The sequence below is a fragment of the Parus major genome, chromosome 1A (assembly GCF_001522545.3).
Source record: "Parus major isolate Abel chromosome 1A, Parus_major1.1, whole genome shotgun sequence".
Classification (NCBI taxonomy): Eukaryota; Metazoa; Chordata; class Aves; order Passeriformes; family Paridae; genus Parus; species Parus major.
The window spans coordinates 47290412-47309563 of NC_031773.1; the positions used below are offsets into that span (position 1 = coordinate 47290412).

Here is a 19152-nt window from a genome sequence, read left to right on the forward strand (position 1 = left end):
GGTGCTGTCTTCAAAGCCTAATGCATGGAGCTAACTGTCTCTTCCTGCTGTTACTTTTCTAGGTAGGGTTATTTTTTCCTTTTTTATTAAAATGTTGCGTAACAAGTGGAAAAAAATCCTTTAATTTCAAATATTTACATTGAAGGAGAGAACATAGGACCTCCTGGCCTATTAAGAAATTGGCCTCTGTTGCCAGTACTAACAAGGCATTGCTGTGTTCTGAAATGTAGGTGTTCCCTGTTACACACCCCTTCAGCTCAGCTGCCAGCCGCAACTACAGCTGAGCTCAGCAAATAGCTCTGTAACATACATCTAGTCCCTTGAATCACCTAGACCTTGTCTTGACAAAGCCCTTGAGCCCCAAGCACTACTTTTCTTTAAAAAGAGACACAACGAAAAGAAAAGGTAGGTAGAGGTCTGGAATCTGCCTGTGAGCTTTTCCTGTGGGAGCTGCATGGACAAAATCTCGCTTCTGAAATCTTATCTGCACAGGAGCTGTTATTTTCTCATTACAGACATCAGCTGGAGATGTTTGCCTCTTTCAATAGCAGGAAAGAATTTTTCATTTCCTTGGGGTTGTCATGTGAATTGAATGTAGAGAGGATTCAGGATACGGCGATATTAATTATGCCCAATTATAACCTGACTCCCCTTCCTTGGCATTAAATAACCCAACCAAACGAGCTCTGTCCCAGTGGCTTGGCAATTGCTCCCCTCCCCATACACACGTGACACAGGAGCTTTGCTTTGACGTAATAGCCAAATGGCTGAGAATGCAGGAGCAGATACTGTGACAGAATTCCTCTGCCTGCATGTGTACAAGGGCAATGCCATAATTAAAGGAGCACGGTCAAGGCACAGGTATTTTAAAGAGCCTTAATATGGAACACCCTCTTAGTAACACCTTATTAAAACAACAATAGAATTTTAGAAATGTAATTGCCTTTTTTTACTTAATGATGCTAAAAATAGCTCAGTCATTTTAATTTCCTGATCTTTGGCTGACACTATGATTTTGTTTCCAACAAAGCAAGGGAATAATTGGGGAAAAAAAAAAAAAAAGGTGTTCTTTTGTAACTAAATTTCTTTTAAGATAGGAGTGACGAAAATAAGGCTGCTCATAATAGCTCTCATAAATCTTCCACTTCTCTTTCCCCTTCCCCTGTAGGAAAAAAAACAACTTCAAAAGTTATTGTTTCTTTCTGTAATCAGTGTGAAAATGAGAAAGGCTGGCTGCTGTGGCTGGGAAGGAACATTAATAGGTTTCTTAATACATGGTGTTGGCTGGCCTCAAAAGAAATGCTCTTCCGTAACAAAGGCAGTACCTGAGGTAAAGTATTCCTGAATGAGGGAGGACAAACCAAACCCAGAAGGAGGCCTGTTGTGGAAATGGGGCAAGAGATGAACTTTGTATTTTTGCACTTGGGAGATGGTTGCCATGCCAGCTAACCCTGCTGCAACAGGGACTGTGGTAATGCCTGTGTCACCCTCTGCTTGTGTCAGCACCAAGGAAAATGTAGGACGCGTGGCTGGGAGAGCCTGCAAACACCGTTCTTGGTGTCCTTTCTACTAGTTTGGAGTATTACTTGGGTCAAAAGCTGCTTTATGTGCGGACAGCAAGCAGCCTTAGCAAGTGGTTTGTGAGGAAGGTGGTGTGACCTTGGACTGCAACATACACGGCCTGGGGATGCCTCTAGACATTTTCTTAATTTTCCTGGAACTAGCAATGGTTCTGCTTTGAAATAAAGGGTGAGGATATGTTTGTCTGCTGGCTGAGAGTGCCTTCGGCTTGCTAGTGGGCCTCTCAGCCTTTGGCGGTGGAGGTGCCACCATTGGACGTAGCCCCAGGGATGGCCGTGGTTGTCCTTCCCCAGGACAGCCTGTGACCTCGAGCCCTGCCCGAACACACGAACGTCCCGCGGTGCGGGGCAGGCCGTGGCCGCCCCGGTGACTACATCTCCCAGCAGCCCCCGCGCCGCGCCCGGCAGCGCACACCGCGCACACCCCCTTCGGCTCACTGGCTGAGGGAGCGCTCCAATCCGAAGGCGCCGCCGGGCCTGGCCAGCCAATGGGAAGGCTGTTGCTAACACGCCGCAGTTATTTTTAGAATGGCCGGCGCTCGCGCATCTTGCGGGTCTCTCGTCTCCGCCGCGGCGGGGCCGGCCCGGCCCTCCTCTGTTGGAGGCGGAGGGACACAGGCGTGCGGTGACAAATAGTTCGGAAGGCGGGGAGCGCATGCCGGGGGCGGGGTCTCCGTCCCCGTCTCGGGGGCGCGGAGGTGGCCGTGCTGCTCCTGTCCTCCCCGCCGTGACACCAGCCCGCCCGGTTTGGCCTTGCCCCGTTGTTCCCCGGGGAGATGCGCTTGCAGTCCCCCGGGCTCCCTGCTCGCATCGGGGACCAGGGATTTGCAACGATGGAGGGAGCCGGGATTGCCCGTGGGCACGTCTCCCCTAGCTCCTCCACCGTAGCGGGGAGGGGGACTCCACCACGGGGGTCTTCGCAGACGTGCTTCGAGTGTGCGGGGAATTGTTCATTCGGGAATCCCGCGGCTGGCCTTGCCACAGAGCTGGGGCTTGACCGTACCCACAGTGCGCGGGGACGGGGACCACACCGGCCGGTCCCGTCCCTCCTCGATCCGTTCGATTCCACTCACAACCCCCCCCGCCCTCCCCCTCCCCGTCGCCTCAGGCTAAACCGCTTGGGGGAATCCTCAGGTCAATCCCCGCTAAGGTCGCGGCCCCCTCCAGCCTTCCCTTGAGCTCGAATCCGGGATACTCCCGGTGCCCGAGGGGCAGCAGAGGAGACTCCGCCGACCCAGCCCCCCCCCGTCCATTCCGGTGGCTGCGGACGGCGACGGGAGGGGGAAGTAGTCCCGGCCCGCCCCCCGCGGCCGCATCACGCGGGGTGGGAGCGGATCCGTGCGCCGAGAGGTTGCTAAGGGTGAAAGTTTGCCGTGAGTTGGCTCACTCGGGGCCAGGGCGCGGGCGGCTCTGGGGGCACAGCAGCGACATCCACACGACAGCACCGGGCCCGCCCCGCGCCGCTGGGAACTAGGGAGGGAGGGGACGGACGAGACGGGGCAGAGCAGAGCAGAGACGAGACCCGCCGGCAGCGCCCTCGGCCCCCGCGACAGCCGCCAGCAGCCGCCGGCCCTGGAGCCGAGGACGAAGTAAGTGGGGCCGGGGGTGCTTCCATCGCCCACACCCCTTCTTGGGCCGGGACCCCTCCAGCGCGCGTCCTCTTTGTGGGCTCGGTCTGAGGGGGCTTATCGTCCCCCTCCCCGCCAGGGGCAGCGATTTTCCCGTCCGTGGAGTTACTGTGTGGCTATGGTCCCTGGGGGGACTAATGGGGTTTCAAGGGAGAAGAATAGGGGTGAAAGTCACTGGGTCAGGGACGCTTTGCAGTGCCCCAATTCACCATTTTGTCCCCTACAGCCCAGTTTGAGAGACAGGGGGGCCGGGGGGGGCGGGATGCGGCTCAGCCCCAGCCCTAGTAGCCCCAAAAAAGGCAGGCTGGGCCCGAGGGCGGCGGTGGGCACCCTGGGCTCTCGGGAAAGGTAGATCTCGCCGGGGTGTTCCCTTTCGTGCACGACGAGCTCCGAGGGGGAGAAGCCCGGCGACAACAAAGGCGCTGTCGGGGCTGGGCTGGGCTCCCCCCCCCCCCATCTCCCCCGGACACCCCGATCTGCCGTGCCCCTCTGGGGTGTGCGGGGCCAGGAACTCGCCCTTGATGACACATCCCCATCCATCCGACCGCTCTGTTGGGAACCTTGTTTGCGACCTCGCGTGCCCCACTGGGGCGAAGGGGACAAGCAGCGGGGGACGGGGGAGAGGGACAGAAGGATACTGGGCTTCTGGCCTCCGGGGTTCCGTCCCGCAGCCGTGGGGGGGGAAGCAGCTGCGGGGTGGGGACGCGCCCGCCCATCCCTGCCGAGAGGGAGGGGAAGGGAAGGGGAGAAGGGGGCGGCTGCCCGGCGGTCCCGGGCCGCGGGGCGTGTTCCCGGCCGTGGGCAGCGTCGGGAAGGGCGGGCGGGCCCCAGCGCGCATGTGCCCTGGAAAATTTTGTGCCCTGCCCCGCCGGGGGACGCGCCGGGCCGGGCGCGGGGCGCGCCGGGAGCCGCAGTCCGGGGAGAAGTAGGTCGCGGGGCGGAGAGGGGGGGCGAGGACTACAGCTCCCGGCGTGCCGGGACAGGCCGGGCACCGGGGATGGAGGGGGCGACGGGGCTCGTCCCCGCGGGGCCGTTCGTCTGACGGGCGGCAGGCTCTCCGCCGCCCTTGGCGGGGTGCTGGGAAGGGCGCTCTCGTTCCAGACGGGTGTGTCCGGCTGTGGGACCGCAGGCCGCCGTGGCAGCCGTCTGTTTAAGTCCCGAGACGGCGGCCAGCCCGTTCCCAGGGCCAGGCCTCCTTTGGGAACTCGAAGTGGGATACCCGCAAGGTCACCCACCGTGTTGGTGTAGCCAGGAGGAGAGGGAATCGTTCCTGCATTCGCTCTTCTGTGTTGCGAGTGATGGTCTGGCCTCTCCCTTTAAGCATACCGATAAACAGGGAGTCTGAGGGGGCTCTTGCCTTCCCTCCGCAGAGTAGAGAAACAGCTCTTTGTTCCCTGCCAGCACCTCGATGTTCTGTTCATGTACAGTAAGCCTTTACTTTGAAAATGCTGGCCTTTATGGAAGACTGCTCAGAATATCTCTTACAATTGATACTCAGTAGATTCTTCTCTCCAGGCCATGCTGCTTTAGCTGGATTTCTGTGGGTTTGAAATGTTTTTTTTAATTATTTTATCACATTTCAGTGCAGTAGAAAGAGATTGAGGGGATCCTACTGGAGCATGTCTTACCATGTCAACAACCTGAGGAGCCAGTCACAATTTTTTTGTACCTTCAGCAGGTATCGGTTGTATGCCACTACCTTGGCCGCTGTTGGTGTTATTAGGCTAATTAACTTATCTTTTTTCATAAACAAGGTACAGAGTATTCTCTTTTTAGGAAAACAGGAAAAAAGAAAAAAGGAGATAATGTATAATTGTACCTCCTCGCTGCTTTCTGCAATGGGATCCTCGATGAGACACTTGTATAGCAAATAAGATGTTAACAAATTTTGGCCACTGTTCCTTTCCCAGTCTTTAATATCTGATTTCTTAATAGTTTTTGGATCTGGATTAGAATTTATCATAAGGTAAAAGACTTACAAACTGGCTGTTCTCTTCCTGTGATCTCAAGGTGTCTTCTCTTTTGAATGTCTCAAAGCCAAAGAAGTTAGAGAGCTCCATGTAATCCTCCCTTGAGGTAGTATAGTCTATACAAGCTCTTGTTAGGGTTTAGCTGTGCTCTTTAGGGGTTTGCTTCATACTTAATTTCTGTGGAAAAGGCTCTGTCTCTGTGCCAAGATTTTTGCCCTCTGAAAATGGCTTCTTAACTGTTCTTAGAACAACTGTGGTTGCTTATTTCTTTAGTGTTCATCTGTTCTTACTTGGACTTGGTCAGGTTGCAGTGACATACCAAAGTTTGTTACATTGCAGTAATTCCTTAAAGAAAGTTTTAAAGGCAAGACTTCTTTTCCATTCCCTTGTTGCTATGTGTTTTTATGTTCCTGAGTCAAACCCAAAGGGGTTCCTTCCAGAACTGGCCTCCTTGTTGGCAGATCTGAGGTGTGGGATCTGTTTCTGGTTACCATCTTCCTGAAGCTAAACTTCTGTGAATGAAGAGTAGCACGGAAAAAGCATAGAATCTGCATCCCGTTTTTGCAGTAAAGCCTCAAAATATTTGAGGGCTTCTTTAAAATTATTTGATCCTTCCTGTCCACTGAACTAGACCAAGCAAACAAGTCTGGTCAGTTTTTTAATTCCTCCTGACGTAGGCCAGCATGGATACCTGGTTGTGCTGCTGGGATTTTTCAGGGGAATGCTGACTATGTATGTTTGTACTCCATCCCCACCCCCAAATAATTGTCACCATTCATAACCATTGGCTTGAGTGCTGTGCAAGAATATCCCTAAAGCCCATTTTAGGAAGATGGTTGAACACAGTGTGTCTCTTTGGGCAAGGTGAGGGCAGCTGAAGACAAAGCAGCCTCTGACTAAGCTGCCAATTAAAAACTGGATATTCTTCTTTCCCCTGGAGAGGTGTGGAGGCTACTAGAAGTGTGCTTCCTCTTAAAATGTCTGTGGGATTCATCTTCTTTGGATGAGTGACAGAGCGTAGTGCTGACATACCTGGTTTGGGGTTTTTTTTGTACCCAGACAAACATTGTTTGCAAATCTTTGTATAATGGGAGAGTTGAGTGTTGCGGTTTTGCGCTGTGCTTTTGTGGGTTGTCTCCATTTTGGAGACTTCCTCACAAGGCAGAGAGAGAGAGGAGGGAGGATTACTTCAATCTTTGGTAAGCAATTTCAGTTTTTATTAAGTAGGCACCTGATCCTGGCCGAGCTCATCTTTCCTCTGTGCCTGGGTAAGCGATGTGACCTGCACTGGTCAGGCTGTTGGCATGTGTGTATTTTGTGACCCTATGCAGATTTACTGCTCCACTCTCCCCCCTCAGCAGACTTAAACTGAGATTTTATGCTTGTAGCTAGGCAGAGTCTCAACTGGGTACACTTAATAAGATATGTGCCTGCCAGTCAAGGGGATAATAAATACGGGCTGGCAGCTGGTGCCCCAGCACCCTCCCTCTTTCCTTCTCGTCCCTTCTGCGCTTGTGCCAGCAGGACGTGGCACCCGGCACAACCACCCGGCCTCCCGGAGGAGAGGCTGGCCCTGGCGTCCTGAGCGCGAGCAGGTCTCTGCACAAAGCTGCTGAGCAAGTCACGAGGCTGTTCAGGTGCTGCACTTGTGCTCTTGAGAGGCTGGTGCAGGTGAGCCGTGCTGGAAGCAGCCGAGTGCCAGGGCAGGAGAGGCCTGTTAGATGTGCTGACAGAGCTCTGCCAGAGCAGACAGTGGCCTGCTGGGTTACAGCAGCAGTGCTTGGCAGCGAGGTGAGTGTGATGTACGTACTTGTGTGCGTGCAGTGGCTACTCCCTTATTTCTTTCAAAAGAGGAGTAGGGAGAGTTCTCCCTATCAGTATCCCTCTGTTTTGAGGACATTTGTGGTGACTCTCCTGGAGAATATTGCTTCTTGTTAGTATTTTTGCAAACTGCTCATTCTACTTTGTTCATGAAAATGCACAGTTGTTTATCTCAACAGGTGGAGAGTTGTTGTCTTCTCTTGTCTTCACCTATCCTTTTCTCTCTTTCCCTAGGTCTCTTTGGAGTCAAAAGTTGTCTATGTTTCTGTCATTTTGTCACTTTTAATACACGGCCCTGACTTGCTTGCTTGGAAGAGAGTATGCATCTGGAGATCAAAGTTGCTCTTAACTTCATCATCTCATACCTGTACAACAAGCTTCCTCGGAGGCGGGCAGACCTGTTTGGTGAGGAGCTAGAGCGCCTGCTGAAGAAGAAGTATGAGGGTCACTGGTACCCAGAGAAACCTCTGAAGGGATCTGGCTATCGCTGTGTTCATATAGGGGAGACGGTGGATCCGGTGGTGGAGCTGGCGGCCAAGCGGAGCGGGCTGGCTGTGGAGGATGTGCGTGCCAATGTGCCAGAAGAGCTGAGCGTCTGGATCGATCCTTTTGAGGTTTCCTACCAGATCGGTGAGAAGGGCTCTGTTAAGGTTCTCTACCTAGATGACAGTGAGGGCTGCAGTGCCACAGAGCTGGACAAAGAAATCAAGAGCAGCTTCAACCCCGACGCCCAGGTATTTGTCCCTATCGGCAGCCAGGACAACTCGCTGTCCAACTCTCCGTCCCCTTCCTTTGGCCAGTCACCCAGCCCCACCTTCATCCCTCGCTCTGCACAGCCCATCACTTTCACCACTGCCACCTTTGCTGCCACCAAGTTCGGCTCAACCAAGATGAAGAAGGGTGGAGGAGCCGGAGGAGGGGGCGGTGGAGCAGGGGCTGTGCAGCAGCCGAGAATGGTCAGGTCTCCCACCACCAACCTGCTGAAGCACAAGGGCCTCTCCCTGTCTATGCACTCTCTGAACTTCGTCGGGAGCGCTGGGAGCCAAGCCCCACAGTCACAGCTCTCCCCCAATGCCAAGGAGTTCGTTTACAGTGGCGCCTCGCCAGGAGCCAGCAGTCTCTTCTTCGATGGTGTTGCCAGTGAGAGTCAGGCCAGCAGCATCCCGCCAGCATCACAGTTCAACGCCAGCACAGGTGGTACCTTTGATATGGCTCAGGTCTTCGGTGGCAGCACCAATAGCCTCTTTTTGGAGAAGTCTCCCTTCGTGGAAGGACTCAGCTACAACCTGAATGCCATGCAGTATCCTAGCCAGTCGTTCCAGCCTGTCGTTCTGGCCAACTGAATATAAAGGAAGGAGAGTATTTTGGGGCAGGGTGGGAGGGGGGAAACAAGAACAAAACAAACAAACAAGAGGGAGAGAAAAGAAAAATAGAAATATACAGAAAATATTAAAACCTTACAAATATAGGTTCTTGGGAAAAGAGAGAGCTCAGTGTTGTTGCGCTGTGCTGGTAACGCTCCTGAAGCACTGAATTGTTTTTTAACTCAGTACCTGTGCTTTTTTCCTACTCACTTTTTTACTCCTTAAAATGAGTCTTGGGCTTTTTTTTTTTTTTTTTTTGTGTTCCCCTTTCCCCCACCCCAGCCCAGGACGGGTGCAATTGTAGGTCACAATATTCCTGATTCCCTGCACCACCCCCTGCCCCACACTGGCCACAGGGTCCTTCTACCTGGGTGTAGGGATATCATCTTCATACCACTGTGCTGGAGGAGGGACAAGAAGAGGATGAGTCAGTGTTGGTGGGGACACACACTTTCGTTGCATGCTAGCCAGAATGGGTGGGTGAGCTTGCTTTTTCTGTTATAGCTCCGCATGTAGACGGAGAACATTGCCTGTGCCCACGGGTGCAGACTATTGTGCTGTTGTGGCTCCAGCCCAAGCTGGCATCAGCTGTTCTGTCTGTGTGCTGAAAAGCACTAACTCTTCTCCTTGACCATCTCCCAGCACATCACAGTCAGGGCAGAGCATTACTGTGAAATGGCTTCTTCCTGCTCCCTTCCTCTTCTGCACTTCAGCTGTGGCTACAGGGGGGCAGCTCTTTGAGCATAGTAGCTCTGGTTATTGGACCTTTATGTACCTGAGCAAGAGGGCCTTTTTATGCTCTCTCAAGGCTGCCCAGTCTGCTGGATGACAGCCCCTGTGGTGTAGAAACACTGACTGCCTCTCTGGCTTGGGGAGGTGGCACTGAACCAGCTGGACCCCACTTGGATCCTGCCCCCACTTCCCAGATGTTCTCCCCAGCAGCAGGGGCCAACATCCACTTGGGGTGGCCTCTGAGGTCAGAGTTCTCGTTATCTGCTGTGAATTCATCTTCTTGTCTCAGAGAGGAAATTCCTTCCTTTTTATTTAGTGAGGCAGCACAACTTCAGGAAGATGGGGTGATGTTGTTGAAGCTGCTGTCTTGAGTGGTAGCATAAGGGTTTATGCTTTCAGCCCCATATGCACCTGACTAAATCCCTTCCCTTGCCTTTCTGGAGAAGCATGAGGAGGTAGCTGATCCAGTGAGAAAAGGAAGCACCTATCTTAAATTCCTTATTCCAGCCAGATCACATCAGCATGGACAGCTTAGGGCAGAGCTGGGATGGGCTCTCCAAAGGCAAGTGGTCATCTCAGCCTGTGAATGTATGGTGCCTCTTCACAGCAGGGATGGGATCTGGGACTCTGCAGCTTTCTCCAGGGTGATGTGCTGCAGTCAGGCAGTAGTGACTGTTCAGCTTGATCCCTTCTGTGTTGAGGACTCCAAAACCCACCTTCACAGAAAGCTAAAGGAGGGCTGCTTCATGCCCAGAAAGGGTGGTGGCTTTTTAGGTGGGAAAGGAGGTCTCCTTGGAGGCTGCTGTGTGATCATGGAAGTGTGCAAAGAGGAGAGAGATGGACATGATGAAGCTCCAGTCTTTGAAGTTCTCAGTTTAAATGAAAAATAAGCTTTTGCTGCTTCCCAAACTTGAGGTTTGGTTTTCTTTTAATGATGCTTCTTGGAGCACAGTCTGAAATCCATTCCTCCTGCACTTGTGGAACCAATGTGCTCTTTCAAGAAATCTCAGTTTCAGGTGAGATGAGTTTGACCATGTGCTTTTCCTGCCCCCTTCCGAGACAGAGGCACTCTAGCCCTTTTGTAGTTGTGTTGCTAGTGAGCATTTGTAGAAGGTAATGGTCTGTCCCAGGGAAACTGCCTGTGCCCAGAGCTCTCCAAGGAGAGTTTCCAGTGCACCTTTCCCTGTTGGACGATGGGGTGTACAGTCCTGACCATGTGCCCAGCATGGGTTCCCAAGCAGGCTGCTTTCTCTTGAGCTATGACCAATGCAGCAGCTGGGTGAGGAGAGCAGAGCCCAGCCAGTTTCCCAAAGCTGGTGCCCCCAGCCTCAACCCTGCAGGTTTCCAGACTAAGACAAATCGATGAGGAATGGCCTGGCTGTTGTGTTTCCCTTTTTTCTTTCCTTTGAACCCACTGCTTTTAATGGAAGCTACCACTGCCGTGAAGTTCTCCTCCCCAACAGGGTGCTCTGGATGCCACCCCACATTCTGCACTGGACTCTGAGGGGTGCTCAGCCCCTGATGGCAGGACCTGGTCCAGTTGCCCCCCACTGTCCCCACATCTGGCAAAGTCACCTATGAGTCGCTGCTGTGAGACAGCGTGCTCTCCTCCAGCACAGGGAGGGAGGGAAGAAGTGGGGATGTCCCCTGTCCACTGCTTATGTGTGTGAAGCTTTGATGCTGCTTTGCCCTGCCACACGTATTATAACTGCTTTAAAAATAGTGGTGTGAGTGGAAGGAGGAAAAGAAGAGGGACCAACCTCTTTGCATCTTAAAAGGAAAAAAGTGTGCTTCAGAAATGTTCCTCCAGCATCAGGCAGCAATGGAAACTAATGGCCTTTTCAGGTCTTTTCTAGTCTTGGATGTAGGCGTTCAGCTTCAATTTTATTTTTTAAAAACCTGCACTAATTTACCTGGTTTCTTAGGAAGAGAAGAGAGATTTTTTTTTTTTTAACTTTTATTTTTTATGGGTTTATGTTCTTTTTGTTGATGTCCGTTTGTATTGAATAATTTGCTACATTTGTAAAATGTAAGAGGTATATATAATATATGTATATTTCTAACGTAAAAAAATGTAATTTTTTTCTTTTCAAGATTTTTTCTTAAAAAGAGGAGAGAAAAAATATTTTTTCAGGAAAAAACTTTAAAAAAAAAAAGAAGTGGTGAAGATTCCTTTCTCCCCACTCAGCCTCCCTTTCCTCCCGCCCCTCTCCAAGGAGCGAATCAACAGTTGCCTTGTGGGAGAGGAGTGAAAGAGGATAGAAGTCTGTATGTCTCTGAGTAGAGGGTTTCTGCGTGTGCTCTGCTTGGGGTTTTTTGGAAAAGGGGACTACTGAGAGGGGGAACCAGGGGGTTGCTGTCTTTTTCTTTTTTTTTTTCTTCTTTTTTTTTTTTTCTTTAGCGAAGGAGGAATACAATCAGAGTTTTGTATTCAGAATGTTGTGCAATATTTTGGAACGGGATATTGGTGTGTCTAGAGATTTAGTTAAAAACAAACAAAAAAACCCACAAAAAGGTTGATCAAATCTGTACAGTTTCTATTGTTCCAGATTTTTTTAAGTTTGTATTAAAAGCATGATATAATAACTGTTTGTTGTGTGGTGTGTGCTCAGTGCAGAGAGAACACCTCGGTTGTGCCTGGTTTTGGGTAAGGAGGGATACAGCTGCCTTTGGATGAACTGGTGCTCAGTGTCAGCCTTGCAGGCAAGGCCCTGGTTTCACAGTATTAGGAATAGCTCAGTGATGCCCAGGATTGTGCAACAGGGCCAGGACAGCTGTCTCAGTGACCTCTCCTGCTGCCAAGAATAGCAGCACATAGGAAAAAGTGGCGATGTGCCTGGCCATCCCTGGTCCTGCCATGATTCAGCTCCCTGGAGCGGGGGGAGGAGAGCTGGCTCGCCTCCCTGGGGGAGAGGAGGGAGCCTTTAGTGTGCTGCTTTGGGAGCCTTCAGTCAAGCAGCAGAGTTCCAAAAACACCCAAATTGTGTGGCAGCTCACTAGGACCATCGCCTGTGAGGCCAAGTTAGGAGGCCTCTGGTGTCACTACATGGGGTAGATGAAGCTCCCTATGGCAGTGCTTCCTGAAGAGAGGTGCTGATATCGGCTTGATTTCTTTCCCCTCTGCACAAACCGGTTTGTGTTGATCCTGGGGTCCCTGGGTTGCTAAGCAAAGGGAACATCAAAGTACATGTGTAGGCTCTGTCCTCCCTGCTGTGAATGTTTATGCAAGGTGAATTCCCATAGTGGGGTGGGCTTGCAGCTGGATATAAGAACATGCAGCAATGATAGTGGTTGGATTGTTTCTCTTTTTGTAAACTCACTGCTGTGAGTTTACAAATCAGGATTTCTGTTCAAGGGGGCATTTCCTTTTTGGCAAAAGGAGATGAGATGGCTGAGGAAGGTGCCGAAATGCATGTCATGCCCCACGTGTGCCACTGTCTGTGTGACCCAGCTTCCCCAGCCCCACCACGCTCCTCCTGCTGCCTCCTGCTTGAGGGGTGCCTTAATTTCTCCATGCTGCCTCCTTAAAAAGCTGTTGAAGGGAGCTGCTCTGAATGTCCTTGAGGAAACCAAACAAGAACTGGAGCGTACTCCCTCTAGCATCCTTACCCCTGCCCCCTCAGCCCCTCTAGCCTAAATTTCCTCCTGGGAGAGCTCACTGTGCCCTTGGTTTTGTGAGCCCCAGGAGCTGGGCTGCTGCTCATGCCTACTGTGTGCCGCGTGACTGTCACACTCCACTAGGCAACAAAACTATTTTTTCCCCTTTGTGTCTCAAACCCCTTGTAATCATTTATCTAAAGCATGCACAAACACTTGCCCTTAGACATGTTTTTGGAAATGGAAAATCGAGGGCGACTATGTGCCTTCCTGATCCTTGCCCTGCATTTGCTCAGCTGTGACGCAGGCAGGCATGGAGCCTTTCCCTTTTTGGGCACAGGTAGGGCCTGGAGTTGGTTTACAGCTGATAGCTGCATAGCTTGGGCAGGGATTAGGCAAGAGGTTTAGTATAGCCTTGTTCCTTCCGAGGTATTTGTTACTGTGCTGTCTCAGGGAGCAGGAAGAGTGTAGGGAGCTGAACCCCATGTAGTGCAGTGTGCAGGGAGAGGCTCTGCCTTCTGTCAGCCTGGAGCCCTGTGCTGGGCCAGTGTGGGGTAGTGCCTGGGTGTGGGAGAGTTTGTCAGATGTTTGGACAGTGACCGAGTCGGTCCCAGAGCAGCTTGCTCCAGCAAGGCATGGCAACAAGATGGGACTTGTCTCCTGAAACCTCCGAAGCAAGGGGCGTGGGGGTGTTGTTTAGACATTCGTCACAGGGGACTCCGTTATTAAGAAGGAAACTTGCAACTTGAGTCACCGAGAAGGCGGGCTTCCGCCTGAAAGGAGGAGACAGCTCGGGTAGAAAATGCCACACTTCAGCCTTGGGCCTTTCAGTCTGTGACAGCAGCAGCAGCAGTGTCTGAATCGAGTTGGGCTGTTCAGGGAGTACAAAGGGGCTGGTGCCTGGAGGAAAGCCTTATGCAAACATGAAAAGTCATTCTCTGGACTGTGTTTAAAATACAGGTCCAGCAAAATAGCCTGCGTTTAGTTCAACAGGAGAGGATCTCCCCCTACCCCAGAGTCTCCTGGAGACTTGTGATTATTGGGATTGAATAACACACGGCATGGGCGCTGCCAACAGCGGGTGCCTCCCCGTGTCCCAGCACTTGCTGACATGCCACGACCGAGAGGTGGAAAAACACCACTAGTTGGGGGGGCCAGGACCTGCTGAGTCCTTGGCATCCCTGAGGAGTTTTCCTGCCAATGCCACCTGCTCCACACTCACATGGCTGCAGCCGCAGCACTGCCCATGGCCCCAGCAGGTGTGAGGGGCAAGGCTGACGCCACGCTTGCAAAGGGCCAGACAGGTCTTTGCACCCCATGTGTCCTCCACGGGAGCACAGGCACCAGCCCAGCTGCAGGCTGTGACCAAGGTTAGCTACCTCCAAGACCTTGCACTTTTTCCTTTGGTTTTTGTGGTGGGGCTCCAATTCAAACGCAGCCGGGAGCATGTTCATCCCCAGCCTTGCACAGCTGTTCTTCCAGTGTCCCCCCAACTGCTGCCTGTGTTGTCACTTCCAGAAACTTGATATTTTTATAAAGCTGATGAAGAATGAGCCTTTCACCCTCCATCTGTAAGACACTCCAGTGACGGATAAGCCCTGTCTGGCACACATGGTGCTTTTGACTTGTAGTGGTCAGTGAAGGGCACATTTTGTGTGTGGCCATTGCCAGTGGCAAAACTGACTCCAGCATGGTACATGTATATGTCAGGAAGGAATGTGTTTTTTCTTTCGTAAGAAGCCCTCAGAAGGCACAGGAATAAGGTAGGAAAAGAGGGTTAGGATTAAATTTTGCCTCTTTGTCTTGAGAGGGGCAGGGAATGGTACAGGTGAAAATGGTAGAGGGGAACTTTCTCCCTCTTCACCAAATACCGAGAAGACGAGAGTAGTCCCCATGTTATTCTGCAGAGTCCTGGGGGGCATTCGTGCTTATTTTTGTTGACCTCACGCTGCTGGCACAGTTTGACTGCTGAAGGAAGCAGGTCCTCAGGAGTGTGTCCCTCCCACTTGGCAGGGTGTTTCCACCAAGGACAAAGTTTTCCTTCAAGTGAATCAGCCAGAAACTGCTTGCAGAAGGTGCAGCTGGGGCTTTCATCAGACAAAAATGAACCTGAAATGACCCACACAAGGTGATGCATAGGGAGGGCAATGGGTGATGTTGCTGCAGCAGGAAATGCTTCTTTCACGGGCCTCTGTTGCAGAGCTCAGCAAATTCATGCAAGGGCCAAGTCCAGCTTCCCTCAGCAACAAGCGTTCTTGCATTTCCTGATCTTCCTGTGGTTGGGTTCAGTGTCAACATGTGCTGCTGCGGGCTCCCTCAGAGGCATGAATGGCGTCACAGCAGGCCTCGGGCACCTTTCCAAAATCTACCGAGGTCATCCTCTGTCCCTGCCTGTGCCCAGCATTGCTGCTGAGCTGCAGCCAGGGGGATGCTCCACACCTCCCCCACAACATCCAAACTTGCGCAATGCACTGGACAAGTGAGGGGCACACAGAAAAACTGGGGGGAACCACAGAGACCTGATCTGCCAGGGGAGAACTGGGGTTGGCATCCTTGTGGGGACAGACTGGCAGCACAGTGGAGGACACGAGGAAAAGAGCAGCAGTAGTGTCTGGAAGACCACAAACACGAGTCAAGGAAGGACTGAGGAGCAGAGGGAAGAAGAACGGCACCCCAGGGACATCCAAGGTGTTTACACACAGGTGCTGACAGGGAGGCAAGGAAGGCAGGAACTCTCATTTTCCCATCACTACCTGGTGAAAAGGGGCACGTTCCCAGTGACCCAACATGGGCAGCAGCTGTGTGGGTCTCCTTCCTTTGGAGCACAGCCAAGCAGAGCCTTCCCACCCCCACCTGGCTCCCTGCTTGTCGAACTCTCATACATGATCTTCCTCCTGCTCTCAGTCTGGGCTGGTCCTGGCATGGTATTTCCCATGTGGGGACCTGGCCAGATCTCACAGAGGGGCCATGAGTCACAGTGCTGTCGGTGCCTCCAGCACAGACATGGAGATGCCGAGGCTTGGGAAGAGGCCATGTCTTCACCACACTCACAGGGAGTACGAGCACTGGGCTGGCAAACATCAGTCTCTTCTGCTGCCTCACACTGATCCTCCAGCACCAGGAGCTGCTCTAAATGGGAAAGGAGGTGATGCAAAGGGATGGGACAGAGACATGCTGGGGAAGGGCAGCTTATCTTTTGCAGTCATGCTGCTGCTAGCAGCCACTGAGGAAGGGAAAGGGCTTAACAAACCCAGACAAAATAGGATCTAACAAAACAAGACCAGAAAGAACACAGGTGGGCTGTGATGCTCCAAGGCAGAACCGAAGGTGATCTGCACTGCTGAGGAGAGCAGTGTAAGCTGTCACTGTTGGACAAGGCACTAGATGATAGAACCCACAGTTTAAGTGCTAACACATCAGCACAGGGAACCACAAATTGTTGGTTTTTAGAAACATAAACAAAGAAAATTTCTCATGGTCTGGATTATAAATCACACCACAGATCAAGAGTGTAAAACCATGCAAGAGGGACATCACTTGGTTCTTCAAATGGGAGACTTGACCATTGAGAATAACCAGTCAAAGCCAGCTAAGAAAGATTATTTTATTTTGATAAGACTTTATTTTTAATCTTTTCTAATTGTCTTCTCCAAAGGCACAGTGCTCTTTGAAAAATCCCATATTCTTTCATGGAGATACTTGTGATGGAAATTTATGACCAGTCACGGAACTTAAGTAAAAACCCTACCAAAGTCAATGGTTACAGAGGTTACAGCAGGGGCTACAAGAGCTCCATCACCAGCAGAGAATAACATAGCATGTAACCAGCAAGTGCTCCATCACTCATATGAGGCCAGTATTTACAGCAGGAGAAAGCCACTGACCACATCTTTATGTGAGCACACAGACAACTTCACAGCTGAAAAGATTTTGCTACTTTACATTTCTGAAGAAACAACTCGAGGCTTCCTAGAGCGCACCTTAAAATGCTATGAAAGGACCTGAGACCATCCAAACTTGACTCCAGTGTTTTATATTGTGGGGTGCATTCGACTGAACTGTGGACTCCTCAGTGCACAGAGTAACTGCTAAGACCTGGGAGTTTTCCAGCAGCACCTGATTGATCTCTACTTGTGATGGAGCTTTCCTGGAAAGTGGAATGTACTGGCTGAATGAGGACATCTGAGGGCCACAATATCAGTCTTCAAAGCTTAACTAGGAAGTGGAAGTCCGTGTTAGTAACTGTGTGCTGACCCTTGCCTTGCCTGGCCGGTAGAGCTTCATATTCCAGAACCGGCTGGAGCTGGCTATCTTCCTTTGACATACCTGGAATGTGCTACAAAGTTGCACAAGTATCGTCTCCAGAGCTGCTCTGCCCTCATAGGGCTGCAGGAGCTGGTGGCCCCCATGAGGAAACCACGAAAGCCAGATCACAGCACTACACTGGAGGACCCGTGTCACCTCAGTGGTGTGACAAATAGCTGGACGTGCCTTTTGGCTTCCATAGCCGGGAGGTAAAAGGGCAAAGGGAAGGGGTGTCAAAACTGTGTTTGCCTGCTTGACAAAAACCTAATGATTTTATCCAGTGACTCTTGTTAACCTTGACAGAATTGGGTACAGGGAGCTGGCTCTGGCCTCACAAAAACCCCAAGCAAACCCTTCCCAAGTATTTTTCTATAATACAGCTCTGTTGAGGAAGGTACAATTAGCAAGAGTCATCATCATCCCCATCCCTGCCGCCCCCATTTATTTCACTGTCTTTAATGTTATCCTCTCTCCCTACAAGGTCTGCAGACAGAAAGGGGTCTCCACTGTAGGCTGTGCTGCTCCCCTGCCAGCCAAATGTGCAGAGAGGTTTTCCTTTGCTCCCATGCCTGGTGAGGCCACTCTCTTCACCTGCAAATACTGGTGGGGGAAGTGGTAATTGTTCCTTCTAGAGGTAATTGGCACTTGGCAGGATCTTACTCATCTTGGTGGTGACAGGGGCTAGCTTTCTAGGCTCTTCCACCAGCAAAGCAGGCTGCAGGGCTGTGGCTCTCCACCTCACAAACATTTAAAAGCCTCTTACCCAGGGGTGCAGCTGTCTTCACTCCTGCCTGGAGCCTGCCCTGCCAAAGCGTTCACTCTGCTGAGTGAATGCTGGCCTCTTCACACCTTGCCAAGCAAAGCAGGTCTGACCTCAAGGAGTTAAACACTCAAACTGGTGCACAGATGAGTGTGTCTGCTCTGCTTGGTGGATCTGTTCAGCGGGCGGAGTAGAAAGGAAGGTGAACAGACGCAACTGCACCCCTGTAATGTTTTCTGTTACATGCACATGCTGCCAAAATATAGGAAGACCCCAAGGGTATGGAAAGGCTTCCCAGCCCTCTGGATATGACCAGATAATGCCACTATGGATGTCACATTCCCCAGGTAGGAGCTCATCCACCTGGGAAACTTGGGAAGCATCCTCCTCCAAAGCCCTAGCCTTCTTGTCTCCCTCACCTCTCTATCTTCCTTGCTCCGAGGGATTATTTTCCCTAAATGCTGTGGCCTGATCCTTGGAGCAAACAGCAGCCAGCAGTAGGGTGTAAGAGAGAGTCCTGCCATCAGTGAGCAACCCTATCTCTCCCTTTGCCTCCTGCTGTACCTATCCCCCTTGTGCCATTCACCTGCAAGCAGCTGATGCCCTTTTTTCCCCCCCTCTACAGCTCTTCCTGGTCTTCACTTCCCACGTATGCCTTGCCTGTCTGGCAACAGCTGCACTCCATGCAGCGAAACAGCACTTCCAAAAACACGGGCCTCAGCAGGTAGCTGCGGGAGCCGGCGGCTGCGGTGCACAGTGGGAGCGCTGGCTGGAGCGGTTGGCTTGGCTGGCAGCGATGTCCCTGTTCTGCTACCACTGCTGCAATAGCCCAATTAGTAGCTCAGGTGTCGCCACAGTCTTTGGCTGTGGCCCAAGAGCTAATGATGGAGCAGGTGGCAGATGTGAGGATTGCAGAAGTGTGGCTGGAGATGAAGGGAGCACATTTGGAGCAGCTTGTTGTTGAGACCAGTCTTTGCTGACCAGCTGGGATGATGGGTTTTGCAAGGTGTGTTCTTGCTTTACAGAAGTCTCCAAAACAACCTTCAACCTCTGAAGGATACTGCAGCTGCATTTGGCTCTGCCACCCCTCCCAGGATGTCCAAAATTATTTTGGGATTACAGCAGTGACCATAGCTGTGACCACTGGTTTACAGCAGGAGGAAAACTCATTAAACCCCAAAGGTGTTTCATCAGAAGCAAAGTGGCAACAGGGCATTTACATGTCACTCATGTTGATGCAACATGATGATAGAGGGGAATAAATGGCATTCTCTGATGAAAGAAGCTTGGTCTTACCAAATTCCTTCACTGTGTGTCTACCACAAATGGCCTGAGGCACTTGGGAATTACTGATCCGAGAGGAGAGGAGAGGAGAGGAGAGGAGAGGAGAGGAGA

The 19152-nt window shown here is 51.6% G+C and overlaps 1 protein-coding gene across 3 annotated transcripts; it reads left to right on the top strand.

Annotated features, from left to right (window-relative positions):
* The first annotated feature begins 2914 nt into the window (after nucleotides 1-2914).
* Nucleotides 2915-11682, top strand: TOB2 (transducer of ERBB2, 2). Of its 3 annotated transcripts, none has more exons than XM_015629070.3 (2): nucleotides 2915-3169; nucleotides 7234-11682. In XM_015629070.3, exon 2 carries the CDS (start codon nucleotides 7320-7322, stop codon nucleotides 8340-8342), a length of 1023 nt encoding a protein of 340 aa, XP_015484556.1. In that variant the 5' UTR covers nucleotides 2915-3169; nucleotides 7234-7319; the 3' UTR covers nucleotides 8343-11682. The 3 variants fall into 3 exon arrangements, with proteins under 3 accessions (XP_015484556.1, XP_015484557.1, XP_015484558.1); XM_015629071.3 differs by lacking the exon at nucleotides 2915-3169 and adding an exon at nucleotides 4069-4133; XM_015629072.3 differs by lacking the exon at nucleotides 2915-3169 and adding an exon at nucleotides 4284-6969.
* The last annotated feature ends 7470 nt before the right edge of the window (nucleotides 11683-19152 follow it).